This window comes from Panthera tigris, chromosome B2, assembly GCF_018350195.1.
Source record: "Panthera tigris isolate Pti1 chromosome B2, P.tigris_Pti1_mat1.1, whole genome shotgun sequence".
Lineage (NCBI taxonomy): Eukaryota > Metazoa > Chordata > Mammalia > Carnivora > Felidae > Panthera > Panthera tigris.
The window spans coordinates 20,165,619-20,189,871 of record NC_056664.1 but is presented as its reverse complement, the minus strand read 5'-3'; the positions used below and the strand labels follow the sequence as shown (position 1 = coordinate 20,189,871).

General features: G+C 37.2%; 1 protein-coding gene across 14 annotated transcripts in view; it reads right to left on the bottom strand.

Annotated features, from left to right (window-relative positions):
* Nucleotides 1–956: 956 nt before the first annotated feature.
* The window catches only part of SLC35B3 (solute carrier family 35 member B3), a 40,125-nt gene continuing 16,828 nt past the window's right edge, over nt 957–24,253 (bottom strand). For 10 of the 14 annotated variants that reach the window (XM_042985741.1, XM_042985745.1, XM_042985739.1 and 7 more), the window contains 5 exons: nt 22,543–22,640; nt 20,475–20,567; nt 19,955–20,066; nt 16,715–16,784; nt 13,521–15,418 (listed from right to left, as the gene is read on the bottom strand). In XM_042985741.1, coding sequence (XP_042841675.1) covers nt 15,268–15,418; nt 16,715–16,784; nt 19,955–20,066; nt 20,475–20,567; nt 22,543–22,640 — 524 coding nt within the window. In that variant the 3' untranslated portion in view covers nt 13,521–15,267. Of the gene's footprint in view, nt 1,170–10,017; nt 10,058–13,520; nt 15,419–16,714; nt 16,785–19,954; nt 20,067–20,474; nt 20,568–22,542; nt 22,641–24,253 lie in introns of those variants that run through there. The other 4 variants (XM_042985746.1, XM_042985747.1, XM_042985748.1 and 1 more) reach the window with 4 other exon arrangements.

The window sequence follows — 24,253 nt, the reverse complement described above, 5'->3', positions numbered from 1 at the left end:
CCTTGGGCAACGTTCCCTCTCACTGTATGTAACATCTCCTAGGTGATCTCACGCATTCAGTTTCCACTACCATCTGTAGACTGATGACTTCATCTTTGGCACAGACCATTCTGACTGGCATAAATCCCATTTCTTTCCTTTTGGACAAGGAGGCCCAGATGACCCACAGAAAACTAAATCTCACCATGCCCCGCAAGAAATCCAGTGCTTTCCCAACGCTGTGCTCTGAACCTCCCCTGTTCCTGCTAGACTCCCCATGTCACAGATGGCACATGGGAGCTGTCTCAAGTGTTTGGCTCCTCCCACCCAAGCTGCCACTGTCTTACTGTGCTGCCTGCTTTATATCTCTCAAAGTCATCCCCTCCTCTGTATATCCCTTCATGAGGTCTAATCTGCATTATTCTGATACATCACCTCGTATGTGGTTGTCCCACCCCCCACCAGGCACACTGCTAAGTCATGTTGCTTCCTGCTGTGAGGCCCACAATGGCTTCCCACTCCCAAAGGGCAACACCCAACTTCAAGCCTTCCCCATCTCCCTCTGCAGCTTAACCCTAATTGAAATCGGAGTTTCAGCTGCAGTGAATTACTTGCAGCTATCTGAGCACCCTTTGCTGTTTAACCAATTATTCGCTTACACTGCTTCTCCGCCAAACCTCTTAGTACTGGGCTGTTAGGTCTTTCATTGCCTTCACTGTCCTTGTCATTATGGATCTGTTGAGCAAGTGTTTATATATATATATATATATATATATATATATATATATATATATATATATATATATATATTTTTTTTTTTTTTTAACATTTAAAATTGTTTTTTATTTTATGTTCTCCCCACCACCAATTTTTCACAGTGAGCAAGCAAATTTTTTTTTAATTAGAATGTCTAAACTTTATTAAAATACCTTAATGAAAAAAATACCTTAATGAATATGTAATGACATTCTCTTTATTTTTCTGATATGGTCCAGGTGAATACAGGCATTGCAAAACTTCAAAACAGTTGTTATTCTTTTAAATCTATTCATATTTTCAAGTCTTTTAATTGTATGTGTAACTCACACCATCTTGAAGCAAGCTTGGGGAGCTGTGGATTTACTCCCAGATCTCCAGGAAGAGATTCGGCCATTTTTTGTCTACCTTGGTTGCTTCTTCATTCCCGTCTTCTTTCGTATGTTAAAAAATTAAATAATAGCTTTATTTTTCAGTATAGTTTTAGATTTACAGAATAAATGAGTGGGTAGTAAAAAGTATTCCATATACACACCCCACTCTTCCTCCCATGCCCCCATTCTCACCCCCAACTCCCCACACATAGTTTCTCTATTATTAACAACCTTCCACAGTGAGGTACATTTGTTACAATTAATGTTCCAATATTGATATACTCCTATGAACTAGAGTCCATTTAATTTGCATTAAGTGTCACTCTGTGATGTCCAGTTCTATGGGTTTTGACAGATGTGTAATGACATGTACTCAACATGACAGTTTCACACAGAATAGCTTCCTTTGTGTTTCCTCTCTTCATCCTTCCCTTCCCTCTCCTCCTCCTCAACCACTTATCTTTTTACTGCCACTGTAGTTGTCCTCCAATATTATCTTTTGAGCCATGGATTGCTCAAATTGCCTTTTCTTTTTAGGCAGACCTCTGTTTTCTTTCTTTCTTTGTCTTTCTTTCTTTCTTTTTCTTTTTCTTTTTATGTTTATTGTTGACAGAGAGAGAGAGACAGAGACAGAGCATGAGTGGGGGAGGGACAAAGAGAGAGGGAGACACAGTATCCGAAGCAGGCTCCAGGCTCCGAGCTGTCAGCACAGAGCCTGATGAGGGGCTTGAACTCATGGACTGCGAGATCATGACCTGAGCCGAAGTCAGACGCTCAACCAAATGAGCCACCCAGGCACCCCAAGACCTCTGTTTTCTTAAAACAAAGAAAGAATAGCTTCGTGAAATGTAAATTATTTTGCACAAATAGTAAATACAGGTTGAATGTTTTTTAGTGAGCAGTAGAGGGTTTTCAAGGACCGACCAGGTTGCATTTTCTACTCCCATGAACCTATAGTGAATACATTGTTGATCAATGTATTCAAGCTATAGGAAGATGAAAGACCCTTGGGAAGAAATGAGGGTCCAGATAGACCCAGAAATGCCCATGAGGGACACTGATTTCTCTTATCCATTACCATATTGCAAGCAGCTATGTATGACAGTTCAGTAAGAGTTTATCAATTTCTAACATGTGGCAATGATAAAATAATCTGGTGCACAATCTAGGCAATTACCATCATAATTTTTTTTAATGCTTATTTATTTATTTGGAGAGAAAGAGTGAGCAAGCAGGATGGGGGGAGGGGCAGAGAGAGAGAGAGGGAGAGAGAGAATCCCAACCAGGCTGCACGCGTGGTGCAGAGCCTGACACGGGGCTCAATCTCATGAACCAGGGATCGTGACCTGAGTCAAAATCAAACATTGGACAGTTAACCAACTGAGCCAACCAGGTGTCCAGTCATGGTCAGTATTATTCTATATTTTTCCATCAGAAAAATCTCAGTTGTGAGAGTCCAAAGCTTAGCACTGTTTATTTTCAAATAGACACACTTAACCTATTTCTAGATGCCACTCTCATTTAAATTTGATAGTGCTAATACCAAAGAATGGAGTGCATACTTAACACTCTTTTTTTGGTGCATTTTCTCATATTTATTTTGATACAAGTTAGCCTTACCAGATGTGTTATTAGCATAGCAGTGTTTTAAGATATTGAAAATCTGCTTCTGAGTGCAATAGATTAGAGTGATCAGAAATGATCCCAGAGCGAAAATATAATGGCTTTCTTCTTCCTCTTTGCTTTAGTGGAACGTTTGAAAGCCTAACTCTTTGAGCTGAAAGTATGATTTGCTATTCCAAAACGATTTTAGTCTCAGCAGAGATGGGAGTTTGCACGTGCATTTTCTATAACTGGGGTTGACTCACATTAGGGAAGAAATAAAGTATATGATTCATAATAAGAAATTGCTGCCTTTGAAATCACTTCCTACCACAATACTGGCCACTTCATTACAGTGGTAATTAGAAAGAAAAAAAACCCAGAAATGGCCATTTGAGGGGGAAATTAGTGCTTAATTTCCAAGACTGTTTTATTCTAATGAATGCAACACTGGCAGGATTTTATACTTAAATTGCAAACAGAAGAATGATAAACTAGTGTTTTAGATCTATCTTCTAAATGGAAAACACTTAATGCGATATGTGATGAAAAAGTATCTTAATGACTGAATATATCCCTTCCAGTCAAATATACTGACTTTGAAGGGAGGTTTAAAAAATAAACACATATTTAAAGGTAGGCATGTGTGTGTAAGTTACATCCATTTAATCAGCTGCTGTCGTTAAGGAACAACAACTCTTTCCAGGAGGACCTTTAGCTTGCTAAAGATACTCTGATAAGGAAGGAGAAAGCACTGTGAAAAGAAAATTTTATGTTTTATTAAAAATGTCTGATTCAGTCCAAAATGAAGGGATAGATCTTTTCACTGAAAGAGGAAAACGAGACTTAAGACATAGAAATAATCATGGTTGGTCTAAGATTCCCCATTTAAAAAAATTTTTTTTTTTTTACATTTTATTTATTTTTGAGAGAGAGAGAGAGAGAGAGAGAGAGACAGAGCACAATTGGAGGAGGAGAAGAGAGAGGGAGACACAGAATCTGAAGCAGGCTCCAGGCTCTGAGCTGTCAGCACAGAGCCCAACATGGGGCTCAAACCCACGAACCGTGAGATCATGACCTGAGCCAAAGTCAGTTGCTTAACCGACTGAGCCACCCAGGCACCCCTAAGATTCCCATTTTTTAGAGAACTGTTGAGTCATCTTATATTCTAAAGAATATATTCTCTGTTCTTCCCCCCCCCCACCTTTCCTCTTTTAGAGAACTGTTTAATTGTGCAATGTAATACTCGTACAGAAAACTGTACCAAAAAATATACAGCTCGATGCTTTATCTGAAATGGCACAGTAGTGAAATTACCACACAGGACAATAAAAAATTGCCAAGCACCTTATGAACCTCCTCCTGCCATTCCTCCTGCCTTCTGTACCCCCAAAATGTAGTATTTTCTTTTCTTTTCTTTTCTTTTCTTTTCTTTTTTTTTTTTCTTTTCTTCTTTTCTTTTTTCTTTTCTTTTCCTTTCCTTTTCTTTTTTCTTTTATTATTATGAAAGAGAGTATGGGATGGGAGAGAGGGGCAGAGAGACAGAGAATCTCAAGCAGGCTCCATGCTCAGAGTGGACACAGGTCTTGATCCTACAACCTTGGGATCATGACCTGAGCCCAAATCAAGAGTCAAGTCAGACACTCAACCGACTGAGCCACCCAGGTGCCCCACAAAGTCCATATCACTTCTTTGATTTCCTAGATAATTTTACCACCAAAACATGCATCCTTAAACATTCCAGTTTTGCTTTGTCTTTTTTTTTTTTTTTTTTGGAACTTTGTATAAATGGAATCAGACATTTCTCTTCTTTTGTACTATGTTTTTTCATCCAACATCATTAATATGAAATTTATTCTTATTGTCCATTTTCATTACATTTATATGCATATACCATGTTTTGTTTTTGTTTTTGTCTTGTTTCCCATTCTACTGTAGGTGGCTGCTGTATCCGAGTGGCTTTCAGTTTCTGCTTTTACAAATGATGTTGCTCAGAATATTCTTGTGTCTTTGGATACACATGTGCTTACATTTCTGTTGTATGTGCATTTGAGTAGAATTTCTGGGTCACTGGGGAAGCATACAAATTTTGTAGATATACTGACAAGTTGCTTTCTGAAATGGTTGCATAAATTTATATTTCTACCAGCAGTGCATGAGAAGCCCTCTTTCTCCACATGGTTGTCTATATGCAGTAGTTGTGACTTCTTTAATTTTATCCTTCCTGGTAAATTTGTAGATTTTCAATCGAGGTTAAATATATATTTCCCTGAGGTTGAGCACCTTTTCATATGTTGATGGCCACTTGGCTATGTTCTTTTGTAAAATGCCTGAAGTCTCTTCCCAGCTTTTGTGTGGTTATCCTTTTTCTTGTTCATTAAAGGGACTCTCTTCATATCCTACGTACAAGTTCTTTTTTGGTTATGTGTGTGGTCAATTCACTGTCACACTCCACAGTTTATATTTTTATTTTCTTAGTGGTATCTTTTGATGAATAACAACCTTCTATTTTTAAAGTTTTATTTTGAATTAATTTCAGATTTAATGAAGAGTTATAGAGAGCTCCCATATGCACTTCATCCAGCTTCTTCCAGTATTAACGTATTTATCAAACAAAACACTTATCAAACTCAGAAATTAACACTAGTATGATACAATTGACTAAACTACAGAGTTTATTCAGATTTCATCAGTTTGTCCACTGTTTTTTTTTTTTTCTGTTCAGGCATCCAATCCAGGATACCATGATGGTATCCTGTCTCCTGGGTTTCCTTCAGCCTGTGGTAATTTCTAAATCTTTGTTTCTCATGAACTTTATACTGACTGGTCAGTTATTTTGTAGAGGGAACCTCAAAAGTTACCCTGGAATTCTTCTGTTCCTTCCACCCCCTGTATTAATCACCTCCTACATATCTCTCATATTGGTTTCATTCTCTCCAGCACCAATTTCCAAGTACTTATTTATGTCCTCATAATTTCTTATATGGATTCTCTTAAATACTTCCTCTTCGAAAGTCTTTCTGAACACTTATATGTATTCACATCATAGAAATTATTATCACATTATAGAAATGATTATACCATAACTCTATGCCTGCCTCTCTCCTGTAGGATAATTGAGTGAAGGAGCTATGGGATTTATATATATCCTAATATATATTCTGAGAGCCTTTCAAATTGCTCAGTACACATTTGTTGAATGGATGAAGCAATGTGACATTTGGGTCAATGGATCTCATCAAAAAACAAAAAAGAAAAGCTTACTTTTTTCTCATCGCTTATCACAATTGCTGATAATTCATACTTCTCAGTGGAGGGGCCATGTGGGTCTATGGATTGTTATTTATTAACCTTTCGGAAAAGTCAGTTAGTTCAGATGGCACTATTAATTTGAGTCAATGTCACTTTAAAATAGAACATGAATAGAATATGACCATCTCTGCTCTCCAGGAAAAGTCTGTGTTCATGCAGTTATAATGAAGCCTTCTGACATTATAGCCACCTCATTTGAATATTCATGTCTATTTGGAAGATAATCGTCAAATCATAATACTATTGAAGCTGTATGCTTAGAAAAGCTCAGATCATGTAATTTGAATTTTGAATATTATAATTTCAAATTATATACCACTTATTAACAAAACTATCGTAAGAAAGAAATCTCACTTCTGTGGTGAACGTGTTTTTAATCATCCCTTTTTCAAAGCAGCAAATAAAATACAGTAAAATCAAGCAATTTATGTTAACTCTCATCACATTACTGACACTAATTCAGGAGTATTGAGTCCTAATTCTAGATTCTCCCCCTTTCTTATGGTGGTAACACTGTCTTGACCTAACCTAGAAGAGTCACACAAAATCATTAAGCATAACTTCTGATCTTGCTCTTACAGGCCATATTTTTGAAATTCCCATGGTGGATGACCTTTAATCTTTACGTTTAGTCCCTTCTGGATCTCTTACTGGGGGAGGCAAATAGACCTTGGAGTTCACAGCTTAGCAAGCCAGATCCCATTTCATTTTCCTCTGACCCTGGCACCTACACTTTCTATTTTTTCCCTTGTGATTAAGCTTCTGCCATGTGTTCTGTTCCAGTGATGTCTTCTCAACCTTGACCACACTTTAGCTCTGTACTTAGCATTTCTGCTGAAACTCACATTCTGACTAGTCTTTTCTTCCTTCCTTCCTTCCTTCCTTCCTTCCTTCCTTCCTTCCTTCCTTCCTTCCTTCTTGTTTCTCTCCTTTCCTCTCTTTCTTTTTCTTCCTTCCTTTCCTCTTTCTTCTTTCTTTTCTTCCTTCTTTCTTTCTCCCTTTTTCTTTTTCTTTCTTTCTCTTTCTTTTCTTCTCTTCTCTTTTCTTTTTTTTTTGAGGGTGGGGGAAAGAGAGAATCTCATGATCACAAGATCATGACCTGGGCTGAAATTAAGAGTTGGATGCTCAACCGACTGAGCCACCCAGGCTCCCTTGACTCATCCTTTAATTCTATTCCCCACCTCCACTTGTCCCTAAAACTTCTCCTCTGGTTGGGTTCCATTACCTGCTGGTAGCCTACCCTAAGTGCCTACCTGTAAAATCTCACTGATGCATATATGGATTTACCTGCTCAGGGACACAAGGCAGAAAATCCCTTCTTTCACCACTGTCTGGGTATCTCTCTTAAAACCTGGCTGAAGTGGCCAGTCTCCTGAGATGTGTTAATAGGTAATACACAAGCAGAATTGTCCATAAAATCCCTTCCTTGGAAAAAGTCTTGCTCGGTGTAAGTGGGACAGAGAAAGAAGGCAGCATTAAGTCCTTTGACAGACCACAGGAACAATGGAGAGGATGCCAATCTGAATGTGGTGTTGTGGTGGCTAGAAAGAGTGGAGGTTCAGGAATCGTGGGTTATCAGACAGGTATTAGGATACAGAGTGAAAGACACTGGGTGTGGTTTCATTTTGCCTCTTTACTACATGTGAACTTTAGCCACATTTGTCTTGCCAAGGCCCGTTTCCATGTCTGCACAACAGAAATCATTTTTGCCTTTTCTGTTCATAGAATTTTGTACAAGTGATGATTACTTCGCTGTGCATTAGACAACAGCACAATTGGAGAATTTTATAAGGTATATGAATAAGTATCATCTCAAAATTAAAGCTTTAAGTGTAGTGAAGTTTTTCAATCTCAAGTAATTATGCAGATGTATTAAAATAATCTTCAGGCACCTGGGTGGCTCAGTCAGTTAAGCTTCTGACTCTTGATTTTGGCTCAAGTCATAATCTTGCAGTTGGTGAATTTGAGCCCCGTGTTGGGCTCTGCACTGACAGTGCAGAGCCTGCTTGGAATACTCTTTCTCCCTCTCTCTCTGCCACCCTGCCCCCCAAATAAATTAATTAATTAAAAAAATCTCATCTAATTAACTATAATATAAAATTTAAGTTTATTGTAATGACTGAATTCTATTTTATGTTTCCATTACTTAATTTTCCTTTCAAAAGATGTGAAATCTTTCAAGTGGTTGAATATTATAAATCTTACTGCTTAAATTTGAATTTTTACCAATTTAAATGAACCAGTATTTGTAAAATACACTGAATCAAAATAGCAGCCAGCAAACTATTACTTATAGGGGTTGGAATGGCAAATCAGAGAATCATTAGTGTGAATCACTGAGAGACAGAATTGAGAGAGCTTCCTTTTTAATTAATTTCAGCTCCTATCAAATGGTGAACTAGCACAGGCTGCTGGCTTCTTCTAAAACCACCCCAGAGAAATTATTGAAGAGAGAGAAAGGCAGATAGGGAGACAGACATATGGATTCTAGAAAAACAGAAAAGTGAGATGTCCTGGGGAGGCCAAGACAGTCTCAAGCCTTGCAGCGTGGAGAAAGGAGTGCAATGTGCCTAGGGGACGGTGTATGGAGGAGGAGCACGGTGCCAGAGAGCATAGTGTGGGAGGGGCCTGGTGTGTGTGGGAGCCAGGTATGTGGGGGAATGTGTTATAGCAGGCAGCGAGGAGGCTGGGCTGAACGGCCAATGCCTACACAAAGGTGTATAATTAGTAAAAGACCACCAACTTAAAAAACATCTATCATCAGAAACAGAATGATTAGGATGGAGAATCCAGGAAATTAAAATAACCATGGTAACCATAATAAGGGAAAATATTGTTAACATAAAGCAGAACCAAGAAATCATTAGAAGAATCCAAGTGGACATATTAGGTATGAATATGTAATAACTGGGATATAAAAAAATGACACTACACTGAATGGGATAAATAGTAGGTTGAAGGGATGAAGAACAAGCAGAAAGATCAGACTGAGAAACTCTCCTAGAAGCAGCAAGAAAGAATAAAGAGTTGGAAACCATGAAAGAACAGCTCAGGGATATGTGAGGCAAAAGTAGAATTGGCATCTCTTAGGAGTCCTTGAGGGAAAGAAAAGAAAACAAAAACAAAAACAAAAATAAAAACAAAACAAAAACAAAAAACTATCAGGTCTTCTTAGAAATTTTGTAAATAGATAAGCCCTGAGAATTAAGGGAAAAAACAAAAACAAAAACAAAAACAAAAACAAAACTACCCATGGCTCAGTTTTATGAGAATGGCTGACTGCCGAGAATTGAATGAATAATTAAATATATGTTTAGTAAGATTAAGTTTGAGAATCCGAGTAGCTGGGATCTTAAAGAATGAGTTCCTCCAGGCACCTGGCTGGCTCAGTTGGTTAAGTGCCTGACTTCGGCTCAGGTCCTGATCTCACAGCTCGTGAGTTCGAGCCCTACATTAGGTTCTCTGCTGTCTGTGCAGAGCCTGCTTCAGATCTTCTGAAGATCTTTTTGCCCTTCTCTCTTCACCCTTCCCCCACTTGGTGTGCACGGGCTCTCTCTCTCTCAAAAATAAATAAACCTTAAAGAAAAAAAAAAATAAGGAGCTTCTTTATTCAGTGTTTGACTGTCAGCTAATGTAGGCACATTTGAACTAGTCCCGTTAACTGTGCACTAGCTCCATGAGCCAACCTGTGTCCCCAGGGGCACCGCACTCCTCTGGTGCGAGCCTCTCCTAGATCCTCCAATAATCCCTAGTGGTTTAAAGATAGGCTTGAACTGGCTGTGGATGTGTTTGTAGGTATTTTACAGGAAATTACCCCCAGCCCCACCCCATCCTATTAGATCAAACCTTCGTAAGGGCAGACATTTCAATCAACTTTTCATTTCATGAGAGGTACCCAAATACCAAAACAGTCCTGAGATTAGCACATATATTGCAGATTAACATCATGTCAATTAATATGTAGTTAGAAACTAGAGAAAAGATAATCACCCACCTTTATGAGTCATCTCTGGGTATACACACACGTACAAATCCTACACAATTAAAAATAGGATATATATTAACGGACAATTTTTCATAACATATAAAAAAATGAATTCCCACATGTTCATTTTCTGTCGAGTCAGAAATATGCTTTTTAGTCCTTTCATTGTGACTGGCATTAGGAGAAAACATGGAAGGTGAGTACTGTAAGGAAATCTCTAATAATCAGACTCCAAAGTCTCATTTCTATCATTATCTATTGTGATAATTATCCACACTTTACCTATTTCACCTATTTAAATCGTATCAATTGTGTGAACCTGATGAAAATGGAAATGTTTTAGACATTTGGGGGTATCATAGGATTAAGATATTTAATAAAACACATTTTTGTGATTAAAGTCTCAGAAGAATCCCTTAAGTGTTAAGTCCTACTTCCTGAACCCCTTATAATACAGTTCATTCTGAAGCCGGAGTAAATCACTGAAGTGAACATTTTCTTCATAATGTCACTACAAAATAGCGTAAAAGGGATTCTAACTACATGCCATGAAATTAAAACAACAGACCATGACTGGTAGGAAATTATGGGTTTATCTTAGTTTCGTGAAGATTTAAAAAAAAAAGCCACATTTATGGAGAAAGTAATGAATATTAAATCTTTCATACACCTACACTGATTAAAGAACTCTTTTTACTTACGCTAGCAACTCTGCAACATGGTAAGATTTTTGTTCAGTTTGAACAAAGAGACCTAGAGATGTTACATAGTGTGAGGTAGGTCCCACAGAATGGGAAGTTTGAAAAGCAAATGGAAGGGAATGAGGTGGAAGCTATTCAAATAGCTTAAGATGTCTGGACGCCAAGAGCAGGACACAGATCTGGTATTCTAAGGCTTTGATACTCAAGTGTGGTCCAAAGACCAAAGCATCAGCATCTTGTTAGAGCAAAGTCTCAGCCCCAAAACAACCCTATTAAATTAAAATCTTTTAAAAGAAGATCCTCTGGTGACTTACGTGCACATATAACTTTTAGAAGCACTACCACCTTGGGGCGTTCTTTGAAAACTTAAGGCTAATAAGCTACTCTGTGACAGGAAGTTTATGTATTTTTACGTAGCGATCACAGCAAATCTTCTCTATAGAATAGGTGCTCCTTAAGAGTTAGGGTTTATTTGATTATTTTCCTCATCCTCAGCATCTAGTATAATGCCTGGCTCATATCTAGCCAGTGAGAATGGAAGAGGAAAGTATGTTAAAGTAAAAATAAGAGTAGTCAAGTCAGTGATGCTACACAATCTGTTAAAAAGGTTAAGATGGTTGGCCCCATGGGCAAGAACGAGGACATTCAATAGGGACACGTAAAAAGCAGAGTAAGTAAAAACAGGAGAAAATGTTTTTGCTCAAACACACAATGGGAAAAAAAAGGTCATGTGCTTAATTAGGAAGAAAGCATACAAAGGTTTTGAGCATTCTGGGCATAACTTGGTAATTGGAAAACCGTAGCTTAAAGGACAAACGTGATATTGGAATGCAAAAATATTTTCATTATGTTAAGCCCTATTATTTGTTGGCCCTATTCATTATGTTAAGCCCTATTGACCAAATATTGGTCAAATTTTACTAGAACTCTATGCTCTTTGATCAAGGAGGAATCTAGGATGTAAAGTGGGCTGAAGATGAAAATCACTTGAGAAAACTCAAGAGGCTTTGAGAATAGGGCAGAGAATGCTAATAGTTATTTACAAGCATTTGTTCAGCAATAAAGCCCACAATGGAATTGTAACAACCCAGATTAGGTCATTTCACAGGCAGTCTCCACAAGACTTCCCTCAGTTCAGACACCAGCTGCAAGCCCTAGGATCCTAAGGCCACTTGCACTTGTTACCCACTGGGTACAAACTCGGCAGTTCCCACTATCCCCTCAGGTTCGAGAATGTGCCAGAACAACTCGCAGAACTCAAGGAAGTGCTATACTTCCTATGTTTGTTTTGTTACAAAGTTACAAATCAGGACCAGACCAAAGAAGAAATCCTTGGGGCAAGGTCTGGGAGGGTGACAGACACTAAGCTTCCAAGTCCTCTGGCACATCCTCCTGTCTCCCTCCTGGTACATCCACGTCGTGCATCTCCAATCTGAGAAACTCTCCCAAGCTTTCAGGGATAATGTTTATTGAGCCTCACCGCATGGCCATGATTGACTGAATCATTGGCTATACACCTGAACTGAAGTCCCAAATCCTCTGCCATCCTTGGAGGTCGGGCTGGTATGATGTGGCTCAAAACGCCAACTCCATAGACAGTTACATGGTTAGTCATTCTAACATGGTCAGCCCCTACTCTGGAACTATTTAGGGACCTACCATGAATATCAAAGACATGCCCATCACTTGGGAAATCCCAAAGACTGGAAACTCCCTACCAGGAACCAAGGAAAGGCCAGCCAACTTCATCATATAAGTTGGCCTTACTAAGGATTCTGGCTAGGCTGGCTTACCTGTACGTAAGATCGAATAGAGTGATCCACATGAGTTGGCCAGATTCTTCTATTATTTTGTTGCTGCACTGACTATTATGCTAAAAAGAGGGACATTGCTGGAAGAATTCAGAACATATATTATCCAATATAGTTTTTGGCCTCATGGTATTCTTTGAGGACTAGTCTTGGATAACACAGGTATTTACTGAGTGCTAACTATGTGATAGGCACCTAATTTGAATACAGCTGAGGAAACAATCTATATTTACATACTGCTTAAAACAAATACATCTATCTGCACCAAACTAACGGTCCAATCAAATCATCTTTGCCTATTCATTAAAGTATGTCTCACAAATTCTTTACTAAAAAATATTCTATCATTGGGGCGCCTGGGTGGCTCAGTCGGTTAAGCGTCCGACTCTTGATCTCAGCTCAGGTCATGATCTCATGGCTTGTGAGTTTGAGCCCCGCATCAGGCCCCGTGCTGAGTGTGCTTGAGAATCTCTCTCTCTCCCTCTCTCTCTGCCCCTCCCCTGCTCGTGCTCATGCTCTCCTTCAAAAAAAAAAAAAAAAAAAAAAAATTTCATCATTACGTTACTTATTACCTAAATGCTCATAGTGGGGTACAGAAAATATGCTTTGGGGTATGATGGAAAGGGGCTTGAAATCCAATTAACTGTGAGCTAGTGAGTACTTACCCTGGTCCTCAACCTCTGTATTTGCAAAACATGAACATAAACCATCACATCTACTTAGAGAGGCAACATGGCTAAGAGCCTTACTGTGGGACTTGGCTGCTTGACAGATAGCTCTGGTTCTTTCTAGCTTTGGTTCTTTCTAGGTGAGAAATGTCACCAAATCTCTCTGGTCACAGCTTCCTCATCTGTAAAATGAGGATAATACTTGCCCTCATAGAGCTGTTGTGAGGATTAAATAAACTGTTGAGTATTTCACTTAAAATAGTGCCTGGCACCTAATAAGCACTTAAATTTTAGTGATTTTAGTAATTATTATTTTTAATTCCTTTATTAATTATATTACTTATACGTGGGTTGTTGGGATCACATAATATTTACGAATGCTATTAGAAAACCTGACACAAAGTATACATTCAAATATTGATTTCCTTCACCATAGAAAAGTATTCTGTATTTCAAACTATTCACTAAGGGTACTCCAGGGACACAAATAAGTGAGATGAAGTTTGCTTCCATCTGATAGCAGGTAAAAAAAGGAAATGGGAGTAAAAGGGTTAGGCTGGCAAACCAATTTTTAAACAGTGCCCAACTGTTTAAAATTGGGGGGTGGGGTGAGGAATTCTTAACAGGCAAAGACAAAAAAAATTAGAAAAGCGTGTACATAAAAGGATGCCTTGAAAAGTTAAAATTATAATCTTTTATCAAGAACTCGGGAAAACTGATTTTTTTTAATGGCACAAATTTCCTTACCATCTTAAGAGTTTAAGAAGGCATAATGAAATATAAATAAACATTCCTTTCATTTTAAAATACGAAAACTTAAAAAATGATTACCATTTGGGGAAAAATACCCTCACAGTATTTTAACATGTAACTGATTTTCAGTCAGAATTCCTTATGGCTAGACCCTTAAATTATCACGGGCTCTGTTACACCCACATATGCACATAACAGGTTAAAATTACCATCAGAATACAATGGAATTTTCAGAACAAGATTAATATTCCAAGTATATTATACTCACAAAATATAAGTGATATTACCAATAACACAGAAACTAAGCTGTTTTAACTAGCATTACTTATGCTGAAAATGAAGATTAATTGGATTTTTTTAATACAGTGGAAGCAATTCCAAAACTCAACTGCTACAAAATAAGAGCCAAAATCTTTACGAGCTTATACTCAAAACTGTGCAAAAAGATACTGTACAAATTTGGTAAAATCTACTTGTGTTTCTTATGTTTACCCTATTTAATCTTTAAGCTGCCAAATTAAATTTCACTTTTATGAGAAAAACTATGATTTTATTATTTTGTTATAACTTAAGGCATGCATTATTTTCTCTTCAATTAAAAAATCCAAATCATTAAATCTTTTAGCACTTCTTTGATGAATAGTAGCAATTTTTTCTGCGACACATACTTACAGGTTGCAGGATGACTCCTTTTATTATGCTGTCTATATTTCACAGAAAACTTAAAGCACGTTTCCTCTAACAGATACTCCTACTAAATTATCGGAGAAAAGCCTAAGTTTTAAAGTTTCTGTAAAGACTTACTCCAACCTTCACTTCCCTCTTCATAACAAAATTCTAATAACACATTTATTTAAAAAAATCACAGAATAATTTTTATTTATAATGAAGTTATTCTTTCTAGACTTTAAATCATCAGTTCACTCTTATAACAGAGAATCATTTAAATAACACCACCAAAATGGAATGAAAACAAAACAATCTATTAATTGATATTATTATATCAATTTCTTTGATATGTCATAATGATATCCAATTAGTTTTGCAACATGGTCCATTTCCAGTGAAATTCTCAACAGGTTGCTAAGAAATGTCAGTCCTTCACACTGACATTTGATTCTAAGGCGTGCCAGATGTGGCTCTCTTGATTGCTTCAGAAGTCAAACGGTTAAACAAGTATCCTGAAGAAAAGGCTGACTTCGTAGGTGACCCATCACAAATGGGTAGCATGCCTTCAGATCCTTTGGTTTTTATAATCCCTTTGGAAAGTTAATTACTTGATGATTACTCCCTTAGAGTTCTGTTTTAAACAGGATAAATCACTCACTATACGGTTTGTGCCAACGTCCTTGACTTTCTCATTTCCACTATTTTGTTTATCAGATCATATAGTGCTGGTAGTCTTAGTTTATCCATATTTTTGCTGTAAACATTGAGAAATATACCAAGGACAACTAACAAACCAGACCAGACATACCTAAGAAAAGAAGGAAGGAAAAAATATTAGTATCAAGGTAACGATTTACTGTTAACCACAGAACTTGGTGATGAGTTAACAATAATTCTGCAATAAAATAAACATTTTGTTATTGGAGGGCCACCATGACACTAAAATAAAAAAAAAAATAGTATTTTTAGACCAGATTAGATAGAATTCCATATTATTTATGTTAAGTATAGGTACAGAGAAGATATTTTACAAAATATTAAATATAGTTCATTTGAATTTTGAGGATAGTAGCAAATTCAAGTCCATGTCCTAACCCATAGTCTTAAGAGTCTAAGCACTGAATGTGTAAATCTGCCAGTGGCCATCTTGGGAATTCAACAATCTACCCAGTTATCCCAGTTGGGTGGGACATACAGAGGTAAAAAGGGGCACATCCTGAGAAAGTAGGGGAATTACATGGGTTGCTATAATGTATACCTAGCACATGCACAAAGAGAAACTAAATACAGAAAACAAATACACCAACTGAAATTTATCTGTGGTTAACTTTAAACTTATACATTGATAATTTCTAGGTTTGAATCTTCTCAATTACTAAGCAGCATAAATTGAAAGGATACTAATTTTAAATGTATACCAGACAGTAAAGAAAACAGTAAATGCTTTATAAGAAGCCATAAACTAAATAAACTTACAGAATAGATCTCTACCTCAAATCTTTTGTGGGAAAGGGGAACAATAAACAACTTTATTTATTTTTTTGTTTTAATGTTTATTTTTGAGAGACAGAGAGGGACAGCGTGAGCAGGGGAGGGGCAGAGAGAGAGGGAGACACAGAATCCGAAGCAGGCTCCAGGTTTTGAGCTGTCAGCACAGAGCCCGAGGCAGGGCTCGAACCCATGAACCATGAGACCATAACCTGAACCAAAGTTGGGCACTTAACTGACTAAGCCACCCAGGCGCCCCTAAACTTAGTAACTTTAAAAACCACGTATATATATAACGTAAATAATTTATGTATTACACACATAATTTATACTCTTGTACTAGGGCAAGGCAGAATCCCTTCATCTCAAGACATCACTCACGTTCACTTATACTGGAAACAGGGTCATGCTAGCACTGGAACTCCAGTTAGGCAGTTCAAGTGTACAACATGATTTCTTCAAAATAATTACATGCATTTCTGAAGTAGCAGAAGAGACGTCAATAAAGTATGGCTCCAGATAAAACTGATTCTTTATAAAGAAATTAAGGAAATATGAAATGTGAAACCAGGTACCTGCAAGTACCTTGCAGTTTGTTGAATTACAAACTACTTACTGAAATGTGAATGGTTTGGAGAAGAACATAAATGAAAGTACGATAGTCATTGCTTTTCTTCCGGTTGTCACTGTAGGGAGAAAAAAAGGTTGCTTTAGAATGTGCCCACTAATATCTATCTTTTAGAATATTTTGGAAATCATTTCAACAAATATTAACTAAGCCTGCTATGTGCCGAGATCTACATGACACGCTAAGAAAACAACAGAAACCAAAAAACAAACAGAAAGCTGCTGCTGGGGTTATGGAGTTAACAGTCTGGTAGAGGGTAGAGACATTAAATCATACAGTTAAATGTTAAAGTACAACTGTAATGAGTACTTGATAAAGGCCACGACACTAGGGAGGCATGTCAATCCCTTAGAGATGCTTAGTCTGGCAGGAAAGAAAGGCTTTCACGAGGAAGCTATGATTAGGTACAACAGGTATTATTCTTTAAAAGTAGTAAGCTAAATTCCTAGGAGTGCTATCTGCTTTCACTCATACGTGGAACTTGAGAAGCTTAACAGAAGACCATGGGGAAAGGGAAGGAGAAAAAAATAGTTACAGAGAGGGAGGGAGGCAAACCATAAAAGACTCTTAAATGCAGAGAACACACTGAGGTTTGATGGGGGGTGGGATAGAGGGGAAGATGGGTGATGGGCATTGAGCAGGGCACTTGTTGGGATGACCACTGGGCGTTGTATGTAAGCGGTGAACCATGGGAATCTACCCCCAAAACCAAGAGCACACTGAACACACTGTTATGTTAGCCACTTTGACAATAAATTATATTAAAAATAAATAAACAAATGAAAGTAGTAAGCTAAAGGATAAAGTAAGCTAATATCCTAATACTACTGGTCATGTCTGGGTAAGACCATGAATAATCTTGACATGGCTGTATTAACCTTTACTGGTCTTTCAAGTATTATCTTAAGCCTGCTGTTAGGCATGAAGCCCTCCTCCCTGTCCCAGCCAGGTAGAGGTAGGACTCGGCAAATATCTCCATGGTAGCCCTGTTCCCCGCCTGCATTATTACTTGCTATCCTCTCTCTGGACTGTGTGTCTTACTTAGTTCCTTGTCTTACTCATCCTTGTATCCCCAGACTACAGTCCCGGGCACTCAATGTCCAATGCATGAATAAATGAACTCCAAATGAAGAAAGTTTTGGAAATGTGTCAGAGCCTGACTCCCCAGATCTATTTTTCCTTCTGTGTTATTTTTTATGCTCTATTTTTACCTGGGCATACCTTCCTTTCCTACAGTCAGGTGTGGTCATGTGATTAGGTTTTGGCCGGTGAAAAGTGAGAAGTGCTGTTTCTAGGGATGTGTGATTTCTAGGAAGATTTTCTGAAGACAAAGGTGTGCCCTTCATCTTCTCTCCACCCCACTGCCTGAAATGAGGATGAGGACAAGCCGGCAGAGAAGACAGGAGTCTGGCTTCCTGATGAACGTGGAGCCACCACAGCAGTTCAGGAGGCAGGATCACATATGGGTTAAGAGCATAGGTCAGGAGCCAGACTGCCTCCGTTGGAATACTGATGCTGCAACTTACCAGCTGGTTGACCACTGGGCAAGCCACTTAACCTCTCTGTGCCTCTGTTTACCCCTTGTAAAATGGAACAATAACAGTGCCTACTTTATTACAGGATTATTGCGAGATGAAAATGAATAATGTATGTGAAATGGCTCTGGGTACATAATGAAGGTTATATACATGCTGGCTATTATTATTGCCAGCGCATTTCTTTTACACGGAAGAGAAATAAACCTGTCTGCACCTTTAAGAAAAGGACTGCATCTCATATTTTTTTAGACCAACTACAGGGTTTAGATAATACGTATCAATTGATATCAATTCCCTTTTGAAGAGTTATCATCTTTAAGGGAAACTGGAACCCGAGCTAAGTATATGAATTTGTTAATCTTTCTTGGTAGTATGAGATAACTTGACAGATTACACATATGGCCTCACCTATAATTATGCCCTCTGTTTACCATTAGCAATACAAACTTTAGCAGGGGAGTCATATGTGAGCAAATAAAGAGAAAGTTTAGGATTTAAATCCATTTGCTTTATTTATTCTGTACTATTAAACTAAGTATTCCCTTAAAAGTATGAAATGTTAAACTCAGCTATAAATGGCTAATGTGTGTATGCATTATGATGCAAACCTTACAAATCTCTGATAGAAATGTTCGAGTCCAACCCAGTCTCTTTCCAAGAGAGAAATGAAGGCCAGAGAAGAGGAAAGAATTACTCTCCAGGCCACATGCCATTAAGCATCTGAGCTGGGACGACGCTCTACCTTCTCTGACATCCCAAACCAGCCACACTGCATCCAAACCTGGGCTCCTTTCAGCGCTCTCTCCATATGGGAGATGCTGAGTGCATTTGTCATCTGGACCATTCACTTGGCAAATGGTACAAGGTTAGCACATGGAGTCATCTATCTTTTTCATTGGGCCTCACCTGTAGCCTCTCATCTATTTTCCTGACTCCTCCAAAGCGTAACAAATATAACTTCCATTCCTCTAAAGTGCAAGCAGAGTTCCTGCACAAAGCAGGTGCATAATAATTATTAGTGACAAGAGAAGCTAATCTGGCTAATGCCCCAGAAAGGGTACGAATGAAGGTCCAAAGTTTTGTTTGAAATATAGCTGCCATATTTTCCGTGCATCAAAACTAGAATTTTTGTTATAAATTAAAAGTGTATATAAAAGCAGCATTTTTATATGAAGGTATTTGGCCTATCACACTTTAAAAAAAATTTTTTTTAATGTTTACTTTATTTTTGAAAGAGAGAGAGAGAGAGAGAGAGGCAGAGAGAGAGGGAGACATAGAATCTGAAGCAGGCTCCAGGCTCTGTGCTGACAGCTCAGAGCCTGATGTGGGGCTTGAAATCACAAACTGCGAGATCATGACCTGAGCTGAAGTTGGACACTTAACTGACTGAGCCACCCAGGCGCCCCATAGTCCATCACACTTTTTAATAAAAAATTATTTTAATGCATTTAAAAGTTACTATTTAGATACATATACATATTTGATTTTAAAATTAAACCTTCAAATAAATTATTATGAGGAAACATCATTTTCTTTAGAATTTTAAAGAAATACCATAAGCCAAAAAATAAATTGATGAAATGCAACAATTTTCTTTTTAACGCAGAGTAGACGCTGCCCGTATCTTTTGAAAATGAGAGAGAAAATTTAAATGTTTATTTCATAATCTAAGCAAGTATATCATTCATACCTGTTACAGCAAGAAGTGCACCGAAAATTTTAATCAAAGCCAGAACAAAGGAGATTCCAAAATACCCAGTGAGGGAAAAAAGGAAAGCATAACCGTAGGTCTGAATTGGATTCTGCAACATATAAAAAAAGCCTGTTAGGAAAATGCAAAACAAACCCTGAGGTATTACAAATGAAATAAAACTACAGATTTTAATCAACCTCCTGAGTAGTAATAAGCCATTCAACAATGCAGTCAAGCAAAGATTCTTATTTAGTTCTGATTTAATGGAAAAACAATGATGAAATTAAAAATCCCAACTTTTACACATTATGCATCGCTTAAAAATTAACTTATAGGGTAGAGCAAGGATAAAATAAATTTAAATATAAATCATTTCATTTCTGAAATAATTTCTGATCTGCATACATTATATTAAAGGAGTTATCAAATTACATAAAAATAATCTTTTTGAACAAGAAATACAGAGGAAACTATTTAATGGGAGATGTTTATTTTTAAAAATATGATTAGTGTTTACCTTTGAACAAAATGTTACTGCAGGGCCTAATCCACTAGTGCATGTCAATCCCAGTAAAATGTACACAAAACCGATGGAATACGAATACAAAACCTATAGTAGATAAAAATATAGTGGAAAAAAATGCTATCAAACCAAAGGCAGAAAATGAAGGATTTTTAATATATGACTTAATTAATTAAATGTGAAGAACAAACCATTTTTTAAGTAACATCATCATTTCAATATGGCCTAACTTTCTGGAGACGATGACGGATCCTGTTTCGAAGTTTACAGCTTTTTTTACATATAAGGTAACACAGCAGTACTGATCCTTTCATACATATGGTCACATAATATTCATTTTTTTGCCTGGCTTAATTACTGAACTCAAACCACATTTTATTGTTGGGGTTCTAAAAACACATATAAATAAAACAAAATAACTTTAAAGCTACTTATTAAACATGAAAACACCCAAACGTTAAATTTGCAAAGAAATTAAAATATAAGGAAAATAAGCAGTATCTGGCATATCTATTGCTTCATTTCCCAGTTTTCCTACCAATCTTTCTATCCCGGTTTAGTATACTCTCAGAACAGTCAGCAGCAGCATCGTCATCAAATTTACAGACCTGTGATGCTGCAGGTACCGTGTCAACCACGCTCTCTATGAATAATTCCACTTACGCCTCAACCTGCAGATGAGGAAATTAAAACTTAGAGACAGTAAGTCATTTTCCCCAAATAAGAGAGCTTGCCAAGTTGGGATATAAACTGAGGTGATCTTAGCCCAGAGCCTAAGCTCTTAACCATTGTATTTCTAACTATTTACACTTCCTTAATTCTCTGATCTTGACCTTACCCAGGAAGAGTGGTGACGATCATCAAGAAAACTTCTGACCGAGATTAAAGACTCCTTTAAGATGCTCACTCTGCTGACAAAGTAACAGGAAAGACCATTCCTATATACTCTTAATGTAGTACATTCTGTCTAGCAAGAGGTTGGTTATAAAATTAATGTAAACATACATATGGTAACTTTCCTATATATAAATACCAACCAGGTAGAAGGTATAGGGAAAGAAAGAACATTATTAGCAGTAACAACAGCAAAAAGATGAAACCCCTAACAATAACTTCAATAAGAAATATGGATTTATATGAAAAAAAAAAAAACAAAAACTTAAAATCTAAGGGACATTGGAAAAAAAAAACACTTGAATAAAAGGAAAGTCATACCTTATTCTTGGACTGAAAGAATCAAGTGTATAGATGTCATTCTCCCTAAATTAAGTTATAATTCAGTGCTATACCAATCACAATAGCAATGCGATTTCTAGTTTATTTGGGGATATGAACACCCAAGAATAACCATGGTAGTAATATTCTGAAAAACAAAAGGAACATTGCTGGCTAGTCCTAGCAGATGGTAAATGTATGACAAAGCTGCTGTCATCACATGGTTTGGGTGCAGAAAGAAATCAAAAGAATATAATTCTGAATCCTACATTAGACTATGATATGATAAAGAAGGCACTTAGGCTGAAAAGTGGATCTTTCAATAAATGAAACTGGGGCAAGTGGATAGCCATATGGAAGAAAAATCTTTTAAATTTTTGGCTAGATCGAAGCTTTAATTAAAAAGGAAATCATAAAATGGATAGGCAACCTAGGTAAAATTCTTAAATCTTAAGAGATGGGAAAGCCCTTTTCAATGATAATATGTTTCCAGAACCATGAAGGAAAAGATCAACCATATAAAAATCACAAGCTTCTAAATGGAAGATAATACCAAATACAAAGAGAGGAGAAAAGTGATGTAACAAAGGATTTTTTAATATGTAAAAAACTCTAGAAATAGGGAAAATATTCATCAAATATTATACAATAAGCTCCATAGTGGTAATGGTATTTTTACTTTTTCATTTCCTGTAATGTTTGCATGGATTACTTTTGTGAAAATAATGATGACAAACCAGTTGGAAAATGCCGTGCCAGTCTTCAACACCAGAAGTGGTTCGCAAAATGAAGCACGTCACCATTTCTGAGCCTGTCCGTCGTGGAGAAAAAACACCAGAGCACTTACCATTTCTGAGTTGGAAGCATTGTGCAATTTCATGGCTTTCTCTTGAACGTTCCCAATGACGGCATCCGCACACAGTGCCAGGGAAATAAGGATCACACCTTCAAGAAAGTGCAAAAAAATACAACCTCCTTATTTAAACATGTGAATGACACTCAAGGTTTACCAGAGATTTAACTTGGCTGGAAAACCAAAGCAGATCTTAAATCACATTTGCTCAGTAAAAATGGATTATTTTCATCCACAACCAGCTATAATTGGGCGCATAGATGATAACGTCAAAAAAAAAGGTAATGGACACTAATAAACTACATTAAAGTTGTCACCTTGCTGTGTTTCATTATTATATAAAATAATAGTTCTGTTTAGGTTAAATGTTTGAAAGGAATACTCTATTAAACACATACAGAAGAAATTCTTAGGAGCTCTATCGGGACTGGTAGTTAGTTAATTGAAAAAATCAGATGAGGATGGAAATCATAAAAGAAATTACCTACATTATTAAAACATTTAAAACACATAAACATACACATAGTTGTCAAGGTCTTTTCTTTGAATATGTGTCCTAACGAAAACCATACTCAACACACACCGTTAATGATTTCCCAGTTGTTTTCGTTAAAAAGCATACAGGAAAACACAGGAACTTCGGACACAGTCAGGGGGTAGAATCCCTTCACGCTTTTATGATAGCCCGCTATTTTTACAGTTGTTTCCTCCACACCTAATTCAACACTGATTCTGTTGACTAGTCAACCATATTGTTTCAATTAACAGAAACAATTCTCTCTTCAAACTCATTTTTAAACAATTTAAAAAAATATATTTACTTTTGAGAGAGCACAAGTTGGGGAGGGACAGAGAGAGGGGGATAGAGGATCTGAAATGGGCTTTGCATCAACAGCAGTGAGCCTGATGTGGGGCTCGAACTCGTGAACTGTGAGATCATGACCTAGGCTGAAATCGGACGCTCAACGATTGAGCCACCCAGGTGTCTTTCATTTCTGCACAATGCAAGCAATATTATTACCTAGTTGTAACAGTACAACTGGCATGTACAAATCTGGAAATCAACACACCAATGCGAATAGGCACATCTACCTAAGAAGCAGGCGGTTGGTTACCTGAAGTGTTTAGGACACCGGTCACCAGCCATGTGCTTTACAGAAAGAACAAAAAGCAGCCTTGGTCACGTCTGTGAGTCTGCTGGGACCTACGGGAGTTTCCCCCTTTTCATTTTTTTAAACAATGCAGAAGCAATTACACGGAGCAGAAAAATATATGTGCATGTGTGTGCACTTGAGAATTTTCAAGTTTTCATACTTATTCTTCAGTTTGCCTTTTCATCATCTAACTTTGTGGTATTTATTACCTAATCATACATTTTTATTCACCAAACTTGATCCTGAATGCTCTTTTACTTATTTCAAATATGAAACCTGTCCTTGAAACAAAGATGGGCTATTGTTGAAGACTTGAACATCCTCGCTCCCGGCAGGCTATTCAAAGACATTCTAAAAATGCTCTGAACAAAGGCAACACAGCATGAAAATGCTTGAACTACATTCTAAGGGGAATATTTAAAGGCAGACATTTATCTGCATAAGTAAATTCTGATATATTCACTTTACACATTCAAAGTTTTATTTATGTCTATCTTAAATAACTAAACAGTTAATCTAATCTCCTTTAGATAATATATTATTACAGATCA